General features: G+C 45.3%; 1 protein-coding gene across 1 annotated transcript in view; it reads right to left on the bottom strand.

Annotated features, from left to right (window-relative positions):
* p2rx1 (purinergic receptor P2X, ligand-gated ion channel, 1) overlaps positions 1–19788 on the bottom strand; it is a 99776-nt gene that overhangs the window by 46362 nt on the left and 33626 nt on the right. Inside the window, exons 2-4 of the mRNA XM_043718820.1 lie at positions 9427–9574; positions 2886–2957; positions 2036–2105 (exon numbers count right to left, since the gene is read on the bottom strand). Coding sequence (XP_043574755.1) covers positions 2036–2105; positions 2886–2957; positions 9427–9574 — 290 coding nt within the window. The remainder of the gene's footprint in view (positions 1–2035; positions 2106–2885; positions 2958–9426; positions 9575–19788) is intronic.

Raw genomic sequence — 19788 nt, 5'->3', positions numbered from 1 at the left:
CCCATTGGCCCATCTGGTCAAGATCCTGTTGTAATCTGAGGTAACCCTCTTCGCTGTCCACTACACCTCCAATTTTGGTGTCATCTGCAAGCTTGCTAACTGTACCTCTTATGCTTGCATCCAAATCATTTATGTAAATGACAAAAAGTAGAGGGCCCAGCACCGATCCTTGTGGCACTCCACTGGTCACAAGCCTCCAGTCTGAAAAGCAACCCATCCACCACCCACCCTCTGTCTTCTACCTTTGAGCCAGTTCTGTCTCCAAATGGCTAGTTCTTCCTGTATTCTGTGAGATCTAACCTTGCTAACCAGTCTCCCATGGGGAACCTTGTCGAACGCCTTACTGAAGAGAAAGTGAAAATAATGGCATTTACCTACAATTTGTGTTATTAAAGGGATTGGATAACACTTAGCAGGTAGAAATTCATCACTGCCAGTGGGGGGATGTAAAGGCTTTAAGTTTCACTCTGGACTGTAAAGCCTGAGGCCTGTTTATGATTGGATGTTGACCCTGATTCAAATCTGCTGGGCAAGCCACTGAGACCTGTCATAACTCCTGGGCAGCTTGTCTTTCAGCTGATCAAAATCTTGTCAGGACATTGGTGGGATATGGAATGGACATCCAGTGGTCAGTGAGTGGGTATCTAGTCAATGGTAGATGTGCAGGAATGGGCAGTGAATTGAATGTGTGAGGGCAGTCTATGGACAATGAATGAAAGGTCAATGCACAGTCAGTTGGCAGTAAGTGTGCAGTTAGTTGCTAGTGTGTAGTTAGTCTGCTGTAAGTCCACTGTCAGTGGCTAGTCAGAGGGCAATTGAAATAAGCAATGGAAGCTGACGTATCTGAAATAAAAATTGTATGTTTTAACTTAGTCTTTGGAAAAAGCTGAACTGGCCACTTCTGTGCTAGCTCTAATCAGATCTGCTAATTTCCTGGCTGGGTGGGGGTGATGAGAGAATGATTACCTTTACCTTTGGTATAATAACTGATCATGTGTATCAGGAACTGGGTCACAGCTGTATTCAATAACATGGAAGTGGAGCCTGGGTCTATAGGGTTCCAGTGACATTGTTCTCTCCTGTCATCCCCACTGTATAGTTCTGTCCATTAAAGCTGATGACTGTTCATTCCTTGATGTGCAGATCTCATCTTACTCTGTAGATCAGGCCTTAAATAGGTGTTCAGTCTCTCAGTAACACAGCCATAGCAATTATAGGGTTCTGTAAAGATGGTCAAACTCTAACATCAGGTCAAAATTCTTTCGATATGTTTGAGGATTGCCAAGTATGGCATGCATTTTAAGCCAGTAAAGTAAGGGTAGTAAGATCTGATGTTTGGGCACATGGTTTGAAATCTCAGTACTAATTAGGACAATTATTAAGGGTTTCTTCTTTTCTCACCTTCCAATAAACAAGTGCAGACAAAATTCATGGAATCATCTAAGAGCCAATTGACTCTGCTTCAGATTGGGGCTGGGGGTCTACGATGGGCCCAGTGACTTTCCTCACATTGTGATCAGATGCAGTACTGATGTGTCAGAGGCTGAGTGTCTCTTTCTAGTTGATTTATTGCCCAGGTATAACCCACCATTTTAGACAAAAGCTTCATACAATTATTGCCAGATTTGAAGGACAAGACCTTGTTAACATCACTTCCCTCCTAATTTCACAGGGAGGTTTCTCCATGAATCATCTGCCATAATTATCCTGACCTAATGTCAGGAGATGATCGGCTGAGTGCCTGTTGAGAAATGGCCAAACTTTTCAATCAGTCAAAAACTGAGATTGTCCAAAAAAGCTAGGAATCCATGCTTTAATTTGGACCATTTCCTCAGTGTGTGCAGCTGTTGGGCAACACCTTGATTTAAAGTTCTCATCCTTAATTTCAAATCCTTAAATGGCTTCACTTTATCCATAATTTGTATTCTCCTCCCATTTCACATTCCACTGAGAGCTGTGAGCTCCCCTACACTTAGGGCAGTACAGTGGTTTGGCAGTGGTTTGATGGTTGATGTCCGTGAGGATTGGTGCTTACCTTGTCCATACCGGCTAAACTGTCCTGCCATGCAGTCACTGTCAGATTCACACTGTTCGGAACTTTGAAGCTATAGATGAGACAACCAAACAGATTAGTTTTCCACCTTTAGCATTTGCATTCCGTGTACTCTGTATAGCATTGAAGAATATCAACTTGAGTGGGAGCCTTGTTTCAGTGGATAGTGCTCACAGCTTCATGTGAGTATTGAGGTTTCCAGACCCACCACAATCACATTGAGGCTGACAATAGCCTAGAACTGAGGAAATCTGCATTTCCCCAAGGGACCATATTGAGAAGACAGAAGCTCAACCCAATGTCAGATCCACTCCCAAAGGGAGTGTTTGCTGGACTGTTTGATCTCTGTAAATCCAGCTGCCTGAAAGCCTAAAACACATTGAATTGTTTATTGGTTCATCTTTTGATGTCTTTAAGGGGACAATTTCCACCTTCAGTTTTAATGTAATCGTTCAAATTATATGAATCTAACAAATTTTCTGATCAATCTAATGAGGGATCATAGAGCGGGCACTGTAAAGGTGGCTTGATTCTAATCAAAGGCATTGGTCAGAAACTGGCTGACTAGGCCAATCGATATAATTCCTGCCCAAAGAAGGCACTCACCATTTCACAGGGTCACTAATAGGGACAGTTCATAGTGTGGTGCAGTGGCACTGTCCCTATCTCTAGGACAGAGGCTCCTAGTTCAAATCCAACCTCCCCTTGAGCTGTATCATAACATGTTCAAACAGAATGATGAAAGTGTCCTGACACAAGCTCTTCAGCTCCATTGTTCAGGTTACTGCATGGAGTCATTCTGTCTGAAGTACCCATACAAACAGCAACTCACCTGTGTACAGTATGTCATGGACTGTCTCGGGGTCACAATATAATTGGTCATTATAACAAAGGAGTCTGATCCCTAAAAGAAAGAAACAGATACATGATGAAAGATGACAGCAAGATATTCCTAGTTTCTTCCTGCTCTGACAGTATCTGATTTGTTGACCATTCATGTCTCTCATTTTGATTTCCAGCCTTCAAGCCTTATGTATTTGTTTTTTATATATATGTTAGCTCATACAACATATGTCACAGAGAGTCAGGTTCTGTTGAGACTGGTATCTTGAAGTTATTTACATCATTGTCTATTTAGACCGCAATAATATTACACATATAAATACACAGGGTCTGGTTTCTGTACTTACTGTTGTCACTGTATCACACACACACACACACACACACACACACACACACACACACACACACACACACACCTGACTGGGGGTGGCACGGTGCCTCGCTGGTTAAGCACTGCTGCTTCACAGCGCCAGGGACCTGGGTTTGGTTCCACCCTCGAGTCACTGTCTGTGTGGAGTTTTTTATATATATGTTAGCTCATACAACATATGTCACAGAGAGTCAGGTTCTGTTGAGACTGGTATCTTGAAGTTATTTACATCATTGTCTATTTAGACCGCAATAATATTACACATATAAATACACAGGGTCTGGTTTCTGTACTTACTGTTGTCACTGTATCACACACACACACACACACACACACACACACACACACCTGACTGGGGGTGGCACGGTGCCTCGCTGGTTAAGCACTGCTGCTTCACAGCGCCAGGGACCTGGGTTTGGTTCCACCCTCGAGTCACTGTCTGTGTGGAGTTTGCACATTCTCCCCGTGTCTGCGTGGGTTTCCTCCGGGTGCTCCGGTTTCCTCCCACAGTCCAAAGGTATGTAGGTTATGGCTCCATTACACAGACAAACGTGAGGTGGATGTTTTTATATCAGATAATCATGACGTAGATAATGGGTTTTTTTTCTGGTTGGCAATCAGTGTCTAGTGGTGTGCCTCATGGATCAGTGTTGGGAACACCATTGTTTACAATTTACACAAAAGATTTAGAGTTGGGCACCAAGTGTAGCGTGCCAAAATTTGTAAATGACACAAAGATGAGTGGTAGAGCAAAGTGTGCAGAGGACACTGAAAGTCTGCAGAGGGATATAGATTAAGTGAATGGGCAAAGGTCTGACAGATGGAGTACAATATTGGTAAATATGAGGTCATCTATTTTGGTAGGAATAACAGCAAACTGGACTGTTACTTAAATGGTATCCTCGTGCAGGAACCACAAAAATTGGTTTGCAGTGCAGCAGGTAATTAATAAGGCAAATGGAATATTGTCCTACCTTGCCAGAGAGAGGGAGTTTAAAAACAGAGAGGTTCTGCTGCAGCTGTGTAGTACTGGTGAGGCCACACCTGGAGTACTGTGTGTACAGTTTTGGTCTCCTTACTTGAGAAAGAGTGTACTGTCTCTGGAGGGGGTGCAGAGGAGATTCACTTGGTTGGTTTGGAGACGAGAGGGTTGGCTTCTGAGGAGAGATTGAGTAGCTGGTACTATACTCACTGGAATTTAGAGGAATGGGGTGGGGGGTGGGGGAACTTATAGAGTCATAAAGTTATGAAGAAAATAGACAAGCAGGAGGTTTTTTCTACATGTGGGTGAAACTAGAATTAGCCTCAAAATAAGGGGAGAGTAGATTCAGGACTGAGCTGAGGACAAGTTCCTTCTTCCAAAGGGTTGTGAATCTGTGGCGCAGTTGAGGCTACCTCATTGAATGTTTTTAAGGCAAACATAGATTTTTGAACAGTAAAGAAATTAAGTGTTATGGTGAGTGAGCGGAGCTGAGTCCACAAAAAGATCAGCCATGATCTTATGGAATGGCAGGGGCGGCTTGATAGGGCAGATGGCCTACTCCTGTTCTGGGTTCTGATGTCCTGATATCACCTCACTGACCTAAAGGCCTGACTATCCTTTGGACTTTTTCTCCCTGATTGTTTCCAAATGAATTCAGAATCACAGCCAGGGCAGGATTTGAAATATGAATCCAGTAAAGACACTATTTTTATTTGAATAGGAAAAAATGTAAAAAGCAACTTCAGAAGATCACACAACAGCAGTATTTCAGTAGTTTGTGGCCTGCAGGTCTCACTGCCACAACAGGCAGCGTACACCAGAACTGAAACCCCTCTGCATGCTGCTATCTCTTCACCTCACTCATTCAATCCGTTTGTGTTTGTAATGTTACCCCCATACTCGTGTCTGGCGGAAATTTACTTGGTTACTGCCCACATTTAGGGCATGTCCCATCTCCTGGTTGGCACCTGATGCTTGTTGCCCATTATGTAGGTAGGTTAATGGGAGATTCACAGATACTTCCAAATATGGCTGTTTATCCCATTACTCTGACCTGAGCTTAAAGCGCTTAAATTCCAAGATGATGGCAGAGTAGGTCCACCAGAGCTTGTCCACTCTGACCATGTTTTTTTCTTTCCTTTATTCTTCTCTTGCTTTTCTCTTTCTTTCTTTTGATTCTTTGGTCTTTGGAACTCGTTTGTGGTGGTGGCTGGGGGTCTTTGACGATTGGGCATGAGGCTGCTGGTTGTTGCTGGCTGTGTTGCAGCTTCATTGATGGAGCAGGGCAGCAGCGGGGCTCTGCAGTGAGGTGGCTGATGCCCCAGAGCATGGGGCCCAGCATTTGCCCAGTTGGTGGTAGTGGAGGCGACTAGCAAAAGATGACAGTCAGCAGTGAGTGAGGCCTGGCGTGTCCGGTGATGGTCAGCAGTGGTGGTCAGTGATGAAGGTGGCTGGTGAACACAGGTGGGTCTTAGCCCAGCACAGGGGAGAGCGAGCCCTGTTGGCCCATGACTTAAGAAAAGACTATAATATTTGATTTTTTTTAAATTTTATTTCCTTATTTTCTATTTTTATATTAAGAAGATGCTGGAAGGTGCACGGGTGGAGCGAAGGACTGCTGGGAAGTTTTTAAGTGGGCGAGATCTAGTGGTAGGGGACTCAATAGTTGGACGGATTGACAGGAGATTTTGTGGTCAGGAACGGGACTCCTGGAAGGTATGTTGCCTCCCTGGTGCCAGGGTCTGGGATGTCACCGATCGGGTTTACAGGATTCTGAAGGGGGAGGGTGAGCAGCCAGAAATCGTGGTACATATCGGCACCAATGATATAGTCAGGAAAGGGATTGAGGATCTAAAAAGTGACTACAGAGAGTTAGGTTGGAAGCTGAAGAGCAGGACGAGTAGAGTAGTGATCTCAGGTTTGCTACTGGTGCCAGGAGATAGTGAGCTGAGGAACAGTCAGTGAATGCAGCTTAACACGTGGCTGCGAGGCTGGTGCAGGAGGGAGGGCTCAGATACCTGGACCATTGGGAGACCTTCTGGGGAAGGTGGGACCTGTACATGAAGGATGGGTTGCACCTGAACTGGAGGGCACAAATGCCCTGGGCGGGAGATTTGCTCGTGTGGTTCAGGAGGGTTTGGTAGGGGGGAGTGGGAATCAGAGCCACATGTCTGAGAGGGGGTCAGTTGTAGGTGGGGCAGTGACAGGATGTAGTGAATCTATCGGGAAGGTTTCTCACGCGATGAAACAAAGGGATCGGTTAAAGTGTGTCTGCTTTAACGCAAGGAGTGTCAGAAATAAGAGTGACGAACTTAGAGCATGGATCAATACTTGGGGCTATGATGTTGTGGCCATAACGGAGACATGGGTTTCACAGGGGCAGGAATGGTTGCTTGATGTTCCAGGGTTTAGAACATTTAAAAAGAACAGGGAGGGGAAAAAAGAGGAGTGGGTGTAGCATTGCTAATCAGACAGTGCATCACAGCTACAGAAACACAGGTTGTTGAGGAAGGTTTGCCTACTGAGTCAGTATGGGTGGAAGTTAGGAACAGCAAGGGAGCAATAGCAGTAGAGAGATTGAAGAACTCATAGGCGGGCAGATTCTGGAAAAATGCAGATGTAGCAGGATTATTGTTACAGGTGATTTCAACTTTCCCAATATCAACTGGAACCTCCTAAATGCAGATGGTTTGGATGGAGACGTTTTTGTCAGGTGTGTTCAGGAGGATTTCCTTACTCAGTATGTAGACAGACAGACAGACAGACAGACGAGGGGAGAGGCCATTTTGGATTTGGCAATGAGCCAGGACAGGTGTCCGATCTCGCGGTGGGAGAGCACTTTGGTGACAGTGACCACAACTGCCTCACATTTAGCACAGCCTTGGAGAGGGAAAGGAGCAGTCACGGAGGGAAGATATTTAATTGGGGAAAAGCAAATTATGACGTTATCAGACAGGAGTTGGGAAGTACAGACTGGGAGCAATTGTTCCACAGAAAGGGCACAGCAGACATGTGGAGACTGTGTAAGGAGCAGTTGTTGTGAGTGATGCACGATTTTGTTCCTCCGAGACAGGTAAGAAGGGGTAAGATTAAGGAACCTTGGATGACGAGAACAGAGGAGCTTCTTGTCAAAAGGAAGGAAGCAGCTTACTCAAGGTGGAGGAGCAAGGATCTAGCACAGCTTTACAGGATTACAGGCTTGTAGAAAGGAGCTCAAAAATAGGCTGAGGAGAGCCAAGAGGGGGCACGAAAAAGGCTTGGCGAGAAGGATTAGGGAGGACCCAAAGGCATTTTACTCATATGTGAGGAATAAGAGAATGATCAGGGAGAAGGTAGGGCCGATCAGGGATAGTGGAGGGAACTTGTGCGTGGAATCTGAGCAGATAGGGGAAGCCCTAAATGAGCTTTTTACTTCGGTTTTCACTAAGGAAAGGGACCTTGTTGGGAATGAGAACTTTGAGGAGCTGGGATACAGGCTTGACCAGATCAGGATTAACGAAGTTGATGTACTGGAAATTTTGGCAAACATTAAGATTGATAAGTCCCCAGGGCCAGACCAGATTTATCCCAGGCTGCTCCGGGAAGTGAGAAAGGAGGTTGCTAAGCCTCTGGTGAAGATCTTTGCGTCCTCACTCTCCACAGGAGTCATACCGGAGGATTGGAAGGAGGCGAATGTTGTTCCTCTTTTCAAGAAGGGGAATAGGGAAATCCCTGGCAATTACAGAGCAGTCAGTCTTACATCTGCGGTCAGCAAGGTTTTGGAAAGAATTCTGAGGGATAGGATTTATAGTGTGATTAAAGGCAGTCAGCATGGCTGTGTGAGGGGCAGGTCATGCTTCACAAATCTTATTGAGTTCTTTGAGGAGGTGATGAGATAGGTTGATGAAGGTCGAGCAATGGATGTGGTGTATATGGACTTCAGCAAGATATTTGATAGGGTTCCCCATGGTAGGCTCATTAATAATGTCAGGAAGCACGGGTTACAGGGAGATTTGGCTATCTGGAATCAGAATTGGCTGGCTGACAGAAGGCAGAGAGTGGTTGTAGATGGAAGGTATTCTGCCTGGAGGTCAGTGTTGAGTGGGGTCCCGCAGGGCTCTGTTCTTGGGCCTCTGCTCTTTGTAGTTTTTATAAATGACTTGGATGAGGAGGATGAGGGTGGGTTAGTAAATATACAGATGACACAAAGGTTGGAGGTGTCGTCGATAGTATAAAGGGCTACTGCAGGCTGCAATGCGACATAGACAGGATGCAGAGGACAGCAACAGGAAGTGACACTTTAAAATGCTCACAGATTTTACAGAGTTGTTCTTAGTTCCTAGTTTTGTTTCTGGTCAATTAGATGAAATGTGGGGATTACCAGAGAGGGTAAGAGTCACTGTGGTAACCACTACTACAGGTCACATGCTACAGCAACGATAAAATGGTTCACGTTTCCTAGTTAATTAGTCCATAACATTCGGTAAATTGTTGTCAATTGTTTGTCTTTTCTGCCGAGTTCCACCTCCTGCCAGCAGGAATTCACTAAAATTCACAAAATCTCCAGAGGAGTGTCAGGCAGGTCAGGGGGAACTGCTAAGTTACTGGATACCCCAAGACACAAATACCACCCCAGGATTCTATCCATAACCAGCCCAGCATCCCCCCCAGGTCTTTAGCCGTCCAAGACCCAGACTGCAGGCCCCTTGAAGATGTCCTCTTCAGGCCCAGAACTCGGACCCTGACCACAGCAGCCTGACCCCCAGGACAATGAGCCCAAGCGCATGGTCCTCCAGCTCTCCCTGAGGACCGTGAGGGCCGGGTTCTGATCACCCACCCCAGCCCAGGATCTGTCTCCTCCCTACGCCAACTCCTCTCCCTACCCCAACTCCTCTCCCTACCCCTCACTGACTCTTAACACTGATCCCCTGAACACAACTCCAGGATTCTGGCCTGCAGGAGTCAGGGGTCCCGTCAAACAATGTGACCTCACTTTGAAATGATGCAGAGTTTGAAGACCCAGCTATAGAGACACTAATAGCGCCACTCGGTTCAACTTCTCAAGATTGGTTTTCATTTTAATCAGCCTGTTCAGAGATGCGATTACACAGCAGGTGGGACTTGAACACAGGCCTCCTGTCTCAGAGGTACGGACACTGCACCAAAAGAGGCCTGATCCACCCATGTCCAAATTCTCACCTGTGATGGGAAGGAATAGTCAACAGCATCCAAAATCCGTGGGCCAACGTGGGAGAGGTTTGTGAAACCAATGCCTTTCACTTTAACTGAAACGGAGCTTATGGTGGAATCAGTGGACTGATAGCCTTTCTCGTAGATGAAAACCCATCTGCAATACAAGAAGGAAAGCTGCATGGTTACCCTAACACTACGTCCCCTATCATATTCATGAACAATTATGATCCATTAAACCATCTGGTGTGTCCAAGACAATTTGTAGATCAAGACCCCACTGAATGGTTAAACACCCAGGCCAGTTAGAGCACAAATGTTTTCTCTCCAACTCCTTTGAATGGGAGGCGATGGCTGAGTGGCATTATCGCTGGACTGTTAATCCAAAGTCCTGTTCTGGGGACCTGGGTTTGAATCCTGCCATGGCGGATGGTGGAATTTGAATTCAATAGAAATCTGGAATTGGGTGCAATGATTGTCAGGAAAAGCCCATCTGAGCCAGTAATGTCCTTTCGGGAAGGAAGCTGCCGTTCTCACCCGGTCTGGCCTACATGTGACTCCAGACCCACAGCAATGTGGCTGACTCTGAACTGTCCTCTGGGATGGGTAATAAGGTAAGAACAAGGACTGCAGATGCTGGAAACCAGAGTCTAGATTAGAGTGGTGCTGGAAAAGCACAGCAGGTCAGGCAGCATCCGAGGAGCAGGAAAATCGACTTTTCGGGCAAAAGCCCTTCATCAGGAATACAGGCCTGCAGAGTGTAATAAGTGCTGGACTAGCCAGTGACACCCTCCTCCCACAAACAAATAAATAAAACCAAAAAACAAGAATCTGGGAGACCACTCGAGCCCTAATTAATATCGCCCAATAGTTACATACAGAGTTAGTTCCATACCATTCATGGACTGAGTCACAGGGTTGTTGGGATCACTGCTGATTGGCTAACGTGATCCTGATCCCTGTCATCCTCTGGCACACGAGGGGCGGCTCATTGGAAGTCAGGCTGACAGACTCAGTATTGCTACAGCCTATAATTTCAAACTGCTGGACAGCAGCAAATGCACACTGCCCTTCGGGATCTGACACTTAGTTTTAGATGAAAGAAAGCATTTCTGGATCCACAGGACAGCATGAGTAAACATAGGTCCTCCTTTCTGTAAGGCAAAGGGTATGAGGGAGGAGATGTGACACAGTTCATTTTGGGCAGAGTTTCTATGATGCCCTCCTAGTCCAGAGTTAGAGTTGGCACTCTAGCCCAAGTCATAAAGTTGTGGCTAAAGGTTCAGCACAGGGACTTGAGCATGAAATCTGGGCTGACACCACAGTGCAGCACTGGGCCTGTGCTGCTCTGTCAGGGGTGCTGCCTTTCAGATCAGATTTTTAAGGCCCCATTTACTTGTTTAGCTTGGCTTAAAGTGATCTCAAGACAGTATTTCTAAGAAAAGCAGAGGAATTCCCCCAGTGTACAGACAGGATCTTATGTAGATGCAGATGAGCCTCTGAGGTAAGCTATGATGTCATTGTCAGGAGTCATGTGATAGAGACTCTACCAGAAGGTTGGATCCAGAGTATAAATAACACATAATGGCACCCATTAACATTTGAGATCAAATAATAGCGACAGATGGTGTGTAATTCTTTTCTCGGTTTTAACACATGAGGAACGAAAGAGCAGATGAAATGAGATACAAACTAAACTGACCCCCTCCACCTTGTTCGCTCTCCCATGGTAGACCCTCACCCACTGTGGAAGTGTTTCCTAAACTCCAAAGTAATTTGGCCAAACTCGAGAAAGTTCATTCCCTCGGCTCGGAAGTATGAGAATAGTGGAAGTAAGATGCTGAGTTTTTCAATGCTAAACTTCCATTGCCTTAATGTGGGCAATGTCCCAGAATTGATGTTCAGAGTTGCCACTATCTGCATGCTGATCCAGCTCATCATGTGTTCTTTCAAATGCTGTTCTGGTATGACCAGAAGATTGAACTCCGTGTATTGCCATGTTTTTTAACTTGTTTTGTTTTCCCATCTGGGATGCTTAGGTGTCTCAGAGGGCGTAGCTCTCTTACTTTTGAGACAGAAGGTCACAGAGTCCGAGTCTTGTTCAGCACAAAGATTTTGGCTGACTCATCAGGTGACTTCAATGTAAGGTAAAATCGAGTGGACTGTCAGAGGTTTGGCTACCCTGTGCTTGTGATCAACCTGGCCAGCAGGTCCAATTGAAATTACTCACACTGAACTAAATGTTGCCTCTGTGATTCTTTTTACAAATGTGTTCACAAGCTGTTTAGATGTAGAGAGATGACAGTGAATTGATGCATCAATCAATCCCAGTTTACAAGCGAGTTTTATTAGGAGGGATATCGCTGTTTTAAACTGTGACAGAAAGTCAATTCCTTACTTACTTTTTCAAATAAAACTCATGGAAGGTGTTGAAGGAGTGAAATGTGGACGGGCATTGTCAACTTTGGAGGTAAAAATCTCTCGAGTGTCAAGAAGGGAGTTTACCACGATCCCCACTTTGAAACCTCATTCAACCAATCAACTAGTGAGTGCATCTGACAGCTCCAAATGGCCCCATGTAGCTGTGAAAGAAACATTCTTAATTGCCCAGCACAAATCCACAGGAGAACTGAAGCAGTCAGCTGGGACACCAGTCATTGATCACACTCACTGCTGCGTTCTTTAATGAAGAGCATATTTCTTTCAGTATTATGGCCTCTAAGAGGTTTTAGCAGCATGACTACAATCAATGAACATCACGATGCTACTCAAATACCTTGAGTCCCCCTGTTCGAACACACTGGGACAAAGCTCTCACATCAATCTGTTCACACATGGAACTCCATGTTAATGATCAAGTTGTGTCAAAAGACTGTGAATTCTTTAAATCTTCTTGGTTTGAGAAGCCAGCAGGATCAGAAGTGAATTCCTACAGCCACCCCCGGCTCTGTTCCTCTCCCCCTCCCCCTTGGCAGTCATCAGTCCCTCACCATGTTGGATTCACTCTGGTGCTGGAGCTCCTGCTAGTGACCTTTCACCTCCTATGTGACCTGTGTACTGTCCATAAGGGCTTCACAGCTAATTGGTTACATTTGAGCTGTGCATAATCATGTAATTACCATCCCAACACACAAAAAAGAATTTCCATCATTACTGTGCATTTTCTTTATTCATTCATGCAATACAGGATTTATTGCCCATCCCACTTTTCCCTTCTCTCTAACCTCCTTCCAGCCCAATAAACCTCCAAGATCTTTGCACTCCCCTCCTTGGGAGAGTGAGGCCTGGGTGACATGGGAGCCAATTGTTAGATGGGACTGAAAATTGGGATGGGGGGCATTCTCCAATTGGAAGAAGCTAACTTGTGATGTCCAAAAGCAATCTATGCTGATACCCCGACTACTTATTCTTTGTCTTAACATGGGTTTTTTACATTTTACATTACATTACAGTGTGGAAACAGGCCCTTCGGCCCAACAAGTTCACACCGACCCGCCGAAGTGCAACCCACCCATACCCCTACATTTACCCCTTACCTAACACTACGGGCAATTTGGCATGGCCAATTCACCTGACCTGCACATCTTTGGACTGTGGGAGGAAACCGGAGCACCCGGAGGAAACCCACGCAGACACGGGGAGAACGTGCAGGGGTTAAGCAGGATGCATTGATGAAGTGGTAACTGCCCAGTAATCCAGAGGACTAGGCTAATACTTTCGGAATCTGGATTCAAATCCTATCACATCTTGTTCACTAATACTTCCACTCCCTTGCGTAAATGTCAGCTGAAACAGGCTCATTTTCTATGTAGCCGATTGGGGAGGTGATGGCCTAGAGGTATTATTGCTGAACTATTAATCTAGAAACTCAACTAATGTTCTGGGGGCCCAGATTTGAATCCTGCCATGGCAAATGGTGAAACTTGAATTCAATTAAAATCCACTGAAGATCATGAAACTATTGTCAACTATCATAAAATATTTTGTCACTGTTGCTGGGTAAAACTCCTGGAATTGTCTCCCTCAGGACATTGTGAGTCAACCTACAGGACATGGACTGCAGCGGTTCAGGAAGGCAGCTCACCCTCACCTTCATCTACCTTTCACATTCCCAGCTACCTTCCCAGTCCCTCCCCCCTCCCATTTATCTCTCAGTCCCCCGGCCCACAGGCTTCATTCCTGAGGAAGGGCTTACGCCCGATACATCAATTCTCCTGCTTCTTGGATGCTGCCTGACCTGCGGTGCTTTTCCAGCACCGCACTTTTTGATCACTTGCTACTATCCAAGAGCCATTAGTAATATTTCATTACTCCAGTGATCACGAAGCTCAATGTATGGCAAGGTTGTGTTTAGATGCCAGAGACAGAACAAAGCCAATATCTCACAGCTTACGTTCCCTATGGATTAGATTAGATTAGATTCCCTACAGTGTGGAAACAGGCCCTTCGGCCCAACCAGTCCACACCGACCCTCCGAAGAGTAACCCACCCAGTCCCATTTCCGTCTGACTAATGCACCTAACACTACGGGCAATTTAGCATGGCCAGTTCACCTGACCTGCATATCTTTGGACTGTGGGAGGAAACCGGAGCACCCAGAGGAAACCCACGCAGACACGGGGAGAATGTGCAAGCTCCACACAGTCAGTCACCTGAGGCTGGAATTGAACCTGGGTCCCTGGCATTGTGAGGCAGCAGTGCTAACCACTGAGCCACCATGTCACCATGTCACCCACCTATGCTGGTGTGTGTCAGTACCACAGAAAGGCCTATAGACTCTCAGCACCTAACGCATTCCAGAAGACCTTTTCTTCAGTCTTAACAAATGCTGAGAGAATATTAAACCTATTTAAAGATATCGTTGTTCATAGAAGGGACAAAGCAGAGCATGATCAGACATTATAAGTGGTAGTTTACTGGACACGCATAGCACAATGTGATGCTCAACTATGACACATCCCTGTTTGCTGTGCCTGATAAAAGCTGGAGTTAAACTTATACAGAGCTTAAAAATGTGTTGCTGGAAAAGCGCAGCAGGTCAGGCAGCATCAAAGGAACAGGAGAATCGACGTTTCGGGCATAAGCCCTTCTTATGCCCGAAGCGTCGATTGTCCTGTTCCTTTGATGCTGCCTGACCTGCTGGGCTTTTCCAGCAACACATTTTTAAGCTCTGATCTCCAGCATCTGCAGTCCTCATTTTCTCCTAGTTAAACTTATACACAACAATATCAAAGACAATGATGTGCTTCCAACACCATTTATTGGGAACAAGGTGGCATTGCTCCTCAGTACATTAAACTTTATCATATCCTAAAGGTGGAAAACTCGGAAGCTGCTACATAAAGATGTGCAGTGGGAATGGAAAATAGCATAAACAGTATTTGACATCTTTAAAGATAAAAATATTATTGACATCAAACATGAAGCATTTTAATGCATATGCAGAAACGTATATTAGAAGGGAATCTGATTGGAGCTGTACATTGAAGCAAGAAAAATCACTTATGCATCGTGTCCCCTGTCAGAAACTCTCCTGGACAGTGGGAATCATTATCTTGAATCTCTGCTTGTAAATATTGCCACATCTGTCACTATGGTAGAAAGCTTACTCTGCATGGAGTACTAAACACTGTACATTGTTAGTTATTTCAGAATCTGATCACCAGTTGATCCATAGATAATCAGATCACCTTGATCAGTTTGAGGTGAGCATCTCAAATGTTCAGGAAAAAAAGTACCTGCAGATATCCTTGTGCTACTGTTAGTGAGATGCTTGCAACATTAAAGACTACGTGGTCTTGATCTTGAGAGAAATAGAACCAATGATTTGAAGGAAGTAAGGCAGTATCGAAAACCTGAGTGGCTTTGTGGACTAGGTCATTAATCAGGTTGGGATGTAAGAAAGGTAAAAGAATCAGCATAAGAGTTCTGAATTCTATGTTAAGGCTGTATGGTTGTAAGCTTCCAAGGTGGAAGATGAGGTGTTCTTCCTTCAGTTTGTGTGTGGATTTGTGTTCACGGTAGAGGTGGCCCAGGATGGACATGTCACCGGGGGAGTGAGAGGGGAAGCTTAAATGCAAGGTCTCACCACAGAGTTTCCCAAAATCTCCTCCTAATCATTCTTCTCACATTATTCTTTGGCCACAAACCATTCTCTAAGCTACTTTAACATGTTACTCCCTGCTGCTGATAGGGAGATTTGAAGGTTTCCAATAGGGTAACATGAGACTGACACTTGTGGGGATCGAACCCATGTCAGAATCTGAACCAAGTAATGCAGACTGACAATTCAGTGCAGTACTGAGGGAACACTGCTCTGTCAGGAATGCTGTCCTCTGACCAAGGCAATATAGTTGAAGATACAATTATATAGAGATAGTGAGAGCTGCAGATACTGGAGGGTCAGAGTGGATAAAGCAGAGGGTAATAGTGGAAGGATGTTTGTTGGACTGGAGGCCTGGGACCAGTGATGTGCCTCAGGCAGTAGTGCCGGGCCCATTGTTGTTTGTTATCTATATGATTTGGATGAGAGTGTGCAAGGCATGATTAGTAAGTTTGCAGATGACACTAAAATAGACAGTATCGTGGACAGTGAGGAAGGTTATCAGAAATTGCAGCAGGAGAAGTGGGCTGAGAAATGGCAAATGGAGTTTAATATAGTTAAGTGTAAGGTCTTGCAATTTGGAAAGTCAAATCAAGATAGGAGTTTCATGGTGAATGGTAGGGCCTTAAGGAGTGTAGTGGAACAGAGGGACCTTGGAGTTCAGGCACACATTTCTCTGAAAGTGGAGTCCCAGGTAGGCAGGGCAGTGAAGAAGGCTTTTAGCACACTGGCCTTCATCAGTCAGGGCACTGAGTATAGAAGTTGGGAAGTCATGGTGTAATCGTACAGGACATTGGTGAGGCTGCACTTGGAGCATTGTGTTTCAGTTTTGGTCACCTTGCTATAAGAAGGATATTATTAAACTGGAAAGAGTGCAGATGAAATTTACCAGGATGTTGCCTGGACTCAAGGGTCTGAGTTATAGGGAGAGGTTGGACAAGCTAGAAGCTTTTTCCTTAGAGCGGAGACTGAGGGGGGACCTTATAGAGGTGTCTAAGATCATGAGCGGCATGGATAGGGTGAATGCACTCAGTCTTTTCCCCAGGGTTGGGGAATCAAGGACTAGAGGGCATAAATTTAAGATCAGAGGTGAAAGAATAAAAGGGAACCTGAGGGGCATATGGAATGAGCTGCCAGTGGAAGTGGTTGAGGAGAGTACATTAACAATATTTAAAAGGCATTTGGAGAAATACATGGATAGGAAAGGTTTAGAAGGATATGGGCCAAGTGCAGGGAAATGGGGTTAGTGTGGGTGGACATTTTGGTTGGCATGGAACAGCCTGGGCCAAAGGGCCTGTCTCTGTGCTGTAGGTCTCTATGGTTCTATCTCTAAAGACTGGAGCTGGAAAAAGTACAGCAGGTCAAGCAGCGTTTCAACTGAAGGGAACTGTGAAATAAATAGAGGGAGGGAGTGGGGCTGGGGAAAGATAGGTGGGATAGTGATAGGTGGATGCGGGTAGGAGGTGGCTGTGATTGGTCAGTGGGAAGCAAGATGCACAGCTAGGTTCAGGTTAAGCGGGGTAGAGTGGAGGGGGAAGGCCAGGCCTGGAATTAGGCTGGGGGAGGGTGAGCAGATTTGGAAGCTGATGAATTCTATGTTAAGGCTGTATGGTTGTAAGCTTCCAAGGTGGAAGATGAGGTGTTCTTCCTTCAGTTTGTGTGTTGATTTGTGTTCACGGTAGAGGAGGCCCAGGATGGACATGTCATCGGGGGAGTGAGAGGGGAAGTTTAAATGCAAGGTGATTGGAAGGTGGGTTGACTGGAGCATATATAGCATGAAAAATGTGTCAATATAGGTTTCATTAATGGAGGATAGACTACAAAAGTAAAGAGGCTTTGTTAAACTAGTATAAGATTAATTTGGTCTTAACTGGAGCACTGTATCCAGCTTTGGGCGTGGGACTTTAGGAAGGATGTGTGAGTGTTAGGGCTGGTGCAGGAAAGATCTGTAGAATGGTTCAAGGGTTGAGTAATGTCAGGTTTGAAGATAAATTGGAGAAGTTAGAGAAGAGATTGCTGAAATGAAATCTGGTCAAGGTTTACAAAATCATTCAGGATCTGGGCAGAGTTGAAAAGGAGAATCTGTTCCTAGCCCATTAACAGATCAAGAATGAGAGGGCACAGATTTATTTTGATTGGCAAAGCAAGTAGAAGTGATTGGAGGAGAATCTCTCTGATGCAGCAGGTGATTAGGATCTGTGCTGCCTGTGGTGGCAGCAGCGTCCGTGTGAGCCAGGCTGGTTTTTGAAAAGGAAGAATATGCCTGGGGTCATGGGGAGAAGGTGAAAAAATGGCACCAAGTGAGATGCTCATTCAGAGAGCTGGTACAATCATGATGGGCCGACTGGCTTCATTTTGCTCTGTAAGTCTGTGAACTATAGATTGAAACATCAACTTGATGTCGAACCTTTGACCCACTCCATCAAAAACAATCTTACTCTTATAGATCTAGATTTCTGTGTGTGAGGTCCCTGATGTAAGTAATGTCATAAATGGTAACCCTTTGGTTGTTTATATTTAGCAGAGAGGAGCCGTTGATATGATGGGTGGTTGGCGCCCAGTTCTTTTTGTATAACTGGAGGGTAAAACTAGCCCGGAAACATTGTCCCTACAGTACACACAGCCAGTCTGGACAGCTAATGGTTGTGGGTGCATTTTGAGCAATGTTTTTGTGAGCGTTTAGTTCCAGGATTTGACCCCACCAAAGAGTGTCCACATGAAGATGGTGATGCCCTGTAAATGAAGACAGCTGGTGATACAAGGGTAACAAAGTCAGGTCAGAAACCCAGAAACAAAAATGATCAGTGATGCCTAAGTGGTTAGCACTGCTGCCTCACAGCGCCAGGTTCGATTCCAGCCTCGGGTGACTGTCTGTGTGGAGTCTGCACATTCTCTCCATGTCTGTGTGGGTTTCCTTTGGGTGCTCCAGTTCTCTCCTACAGTCCAAGGATGTGCAGGTTAGGTGGATTGGCCATGCTAAGTTTTATTAGATTAGATTACTAACAGTGGGGAAACAGGCCCTTCGGCCCAACAAGTCCACACTGACCCTCCGAAGAGCAACCTACCCACACCCATTTCCCCTTTCACCTAACACTATGGGTAACTTAGCATGGCCAATTCACCTAACCTGCACGTTTTTGGATTGTGGGAGGAAACCGGAGCAAACCCAAGGCTATCGCTTCAAAGCATTACTCCCTGACAAACATACATAATGCAAAGTTTCGAGATTTGATTCATAGCTCAAAGACTGGTGTGGGAGAAATGGGTCAGATTCATAGGGCACTGGCACCAGCACAAGGGTCAAAAAAACACAAAGAATGCTGGTGAAGCTCAACAGGTCTGACAGCACCTGTAGAGAGAGATATGAAACAGCAATATTGATCTTGAAACATTAATTCTGCCTCTGTCTCTGTCTCTCACTCTCTCTCTCCACAGATGCTGCCAGACCTGCTGAGCTTCTCCAGCGTTCTTTGTACTTGCTTCAGGTTTCCAGTTTCTGCAGTACTTGGCTTATATTTGAAAGGAAGAGCTGTTCCATTGAGATGGGCTTAGTTTGAACTGCATTAGGAACAGTGTACTGATGAATCGTATAACTAAGAATATAGATATGGCTTTATAGTAATTAGTGGAGGAGGGGATTCAAATGAACTGAATTAGAAATCAAAAAGAAATGCGAGAGCAGAGGTGCAACACAGTGTAGAGGCTATGGATAATCAAACTGTCACATGAAAGGTAGAAAATATACATGGGAGAGTGCAGAAGAAATTAGAACTAGAGTCAGTAATAAGGGAAAAAAGTCAAAGCATCGGGCTCTTTATTTAAATGCACGCAGCATTTGTAAGAAGTCAGATGAGTTGGCGGCACAAATACAAATACATAACTATGACTCGATAGCTTTACGGACACATGGCTAGAGACTGACTAAGACTGAGAACTCAGTATTCAAGGTTATTGCATGTTTTGAAGAGTAGACAAATAGGAGGAGGAAGAGGGATGGGTATATAGGTACAATAGGAAGTTGTTCAGGGTGAGGACCAGTTCAGTCAGTCGAAGGAGGGTGTCAGTAGAAGGGTACTGGTTGGTTCAACTTCTCTTTCCAATCCTCCCACTTCCTCCAAACCAAAGGAGTAGCCATGGGCACCCGCATGGGCCCCAGCTATGCCTGCCTCTTCGTTGGATATGTGGAACAGTCCATCTTCCGCAGCTACACTGGCACCATCCCCCCACCTTTTCCTCCGCTACTCGATGACTGTATCGGCGCTGCCTCG

The sequence above is a fragment of the Chiloscyllium plagiosum genome, chromosome 28 (assembly GCF_004010195.1).
Source record: "Chiloscyllium plagiosum isolate BGI_BamShark_2017 chromosome 28, ASM401019v2, whole genome shotgun sequence".
NCBI classification, from domain to species: Eukaryota; Metazoa; Chordata; class Chondrichthyes; order Orectolobiformes; family Hemiscylliidae; genus Chiloscyllium; species Chiloscyllium plagiosum.
The sequence above is the reverse complement of the archived record's forward strand: the minus strand, read 5'-3'. Positions and strand labels throughout refer to the sequence as shown.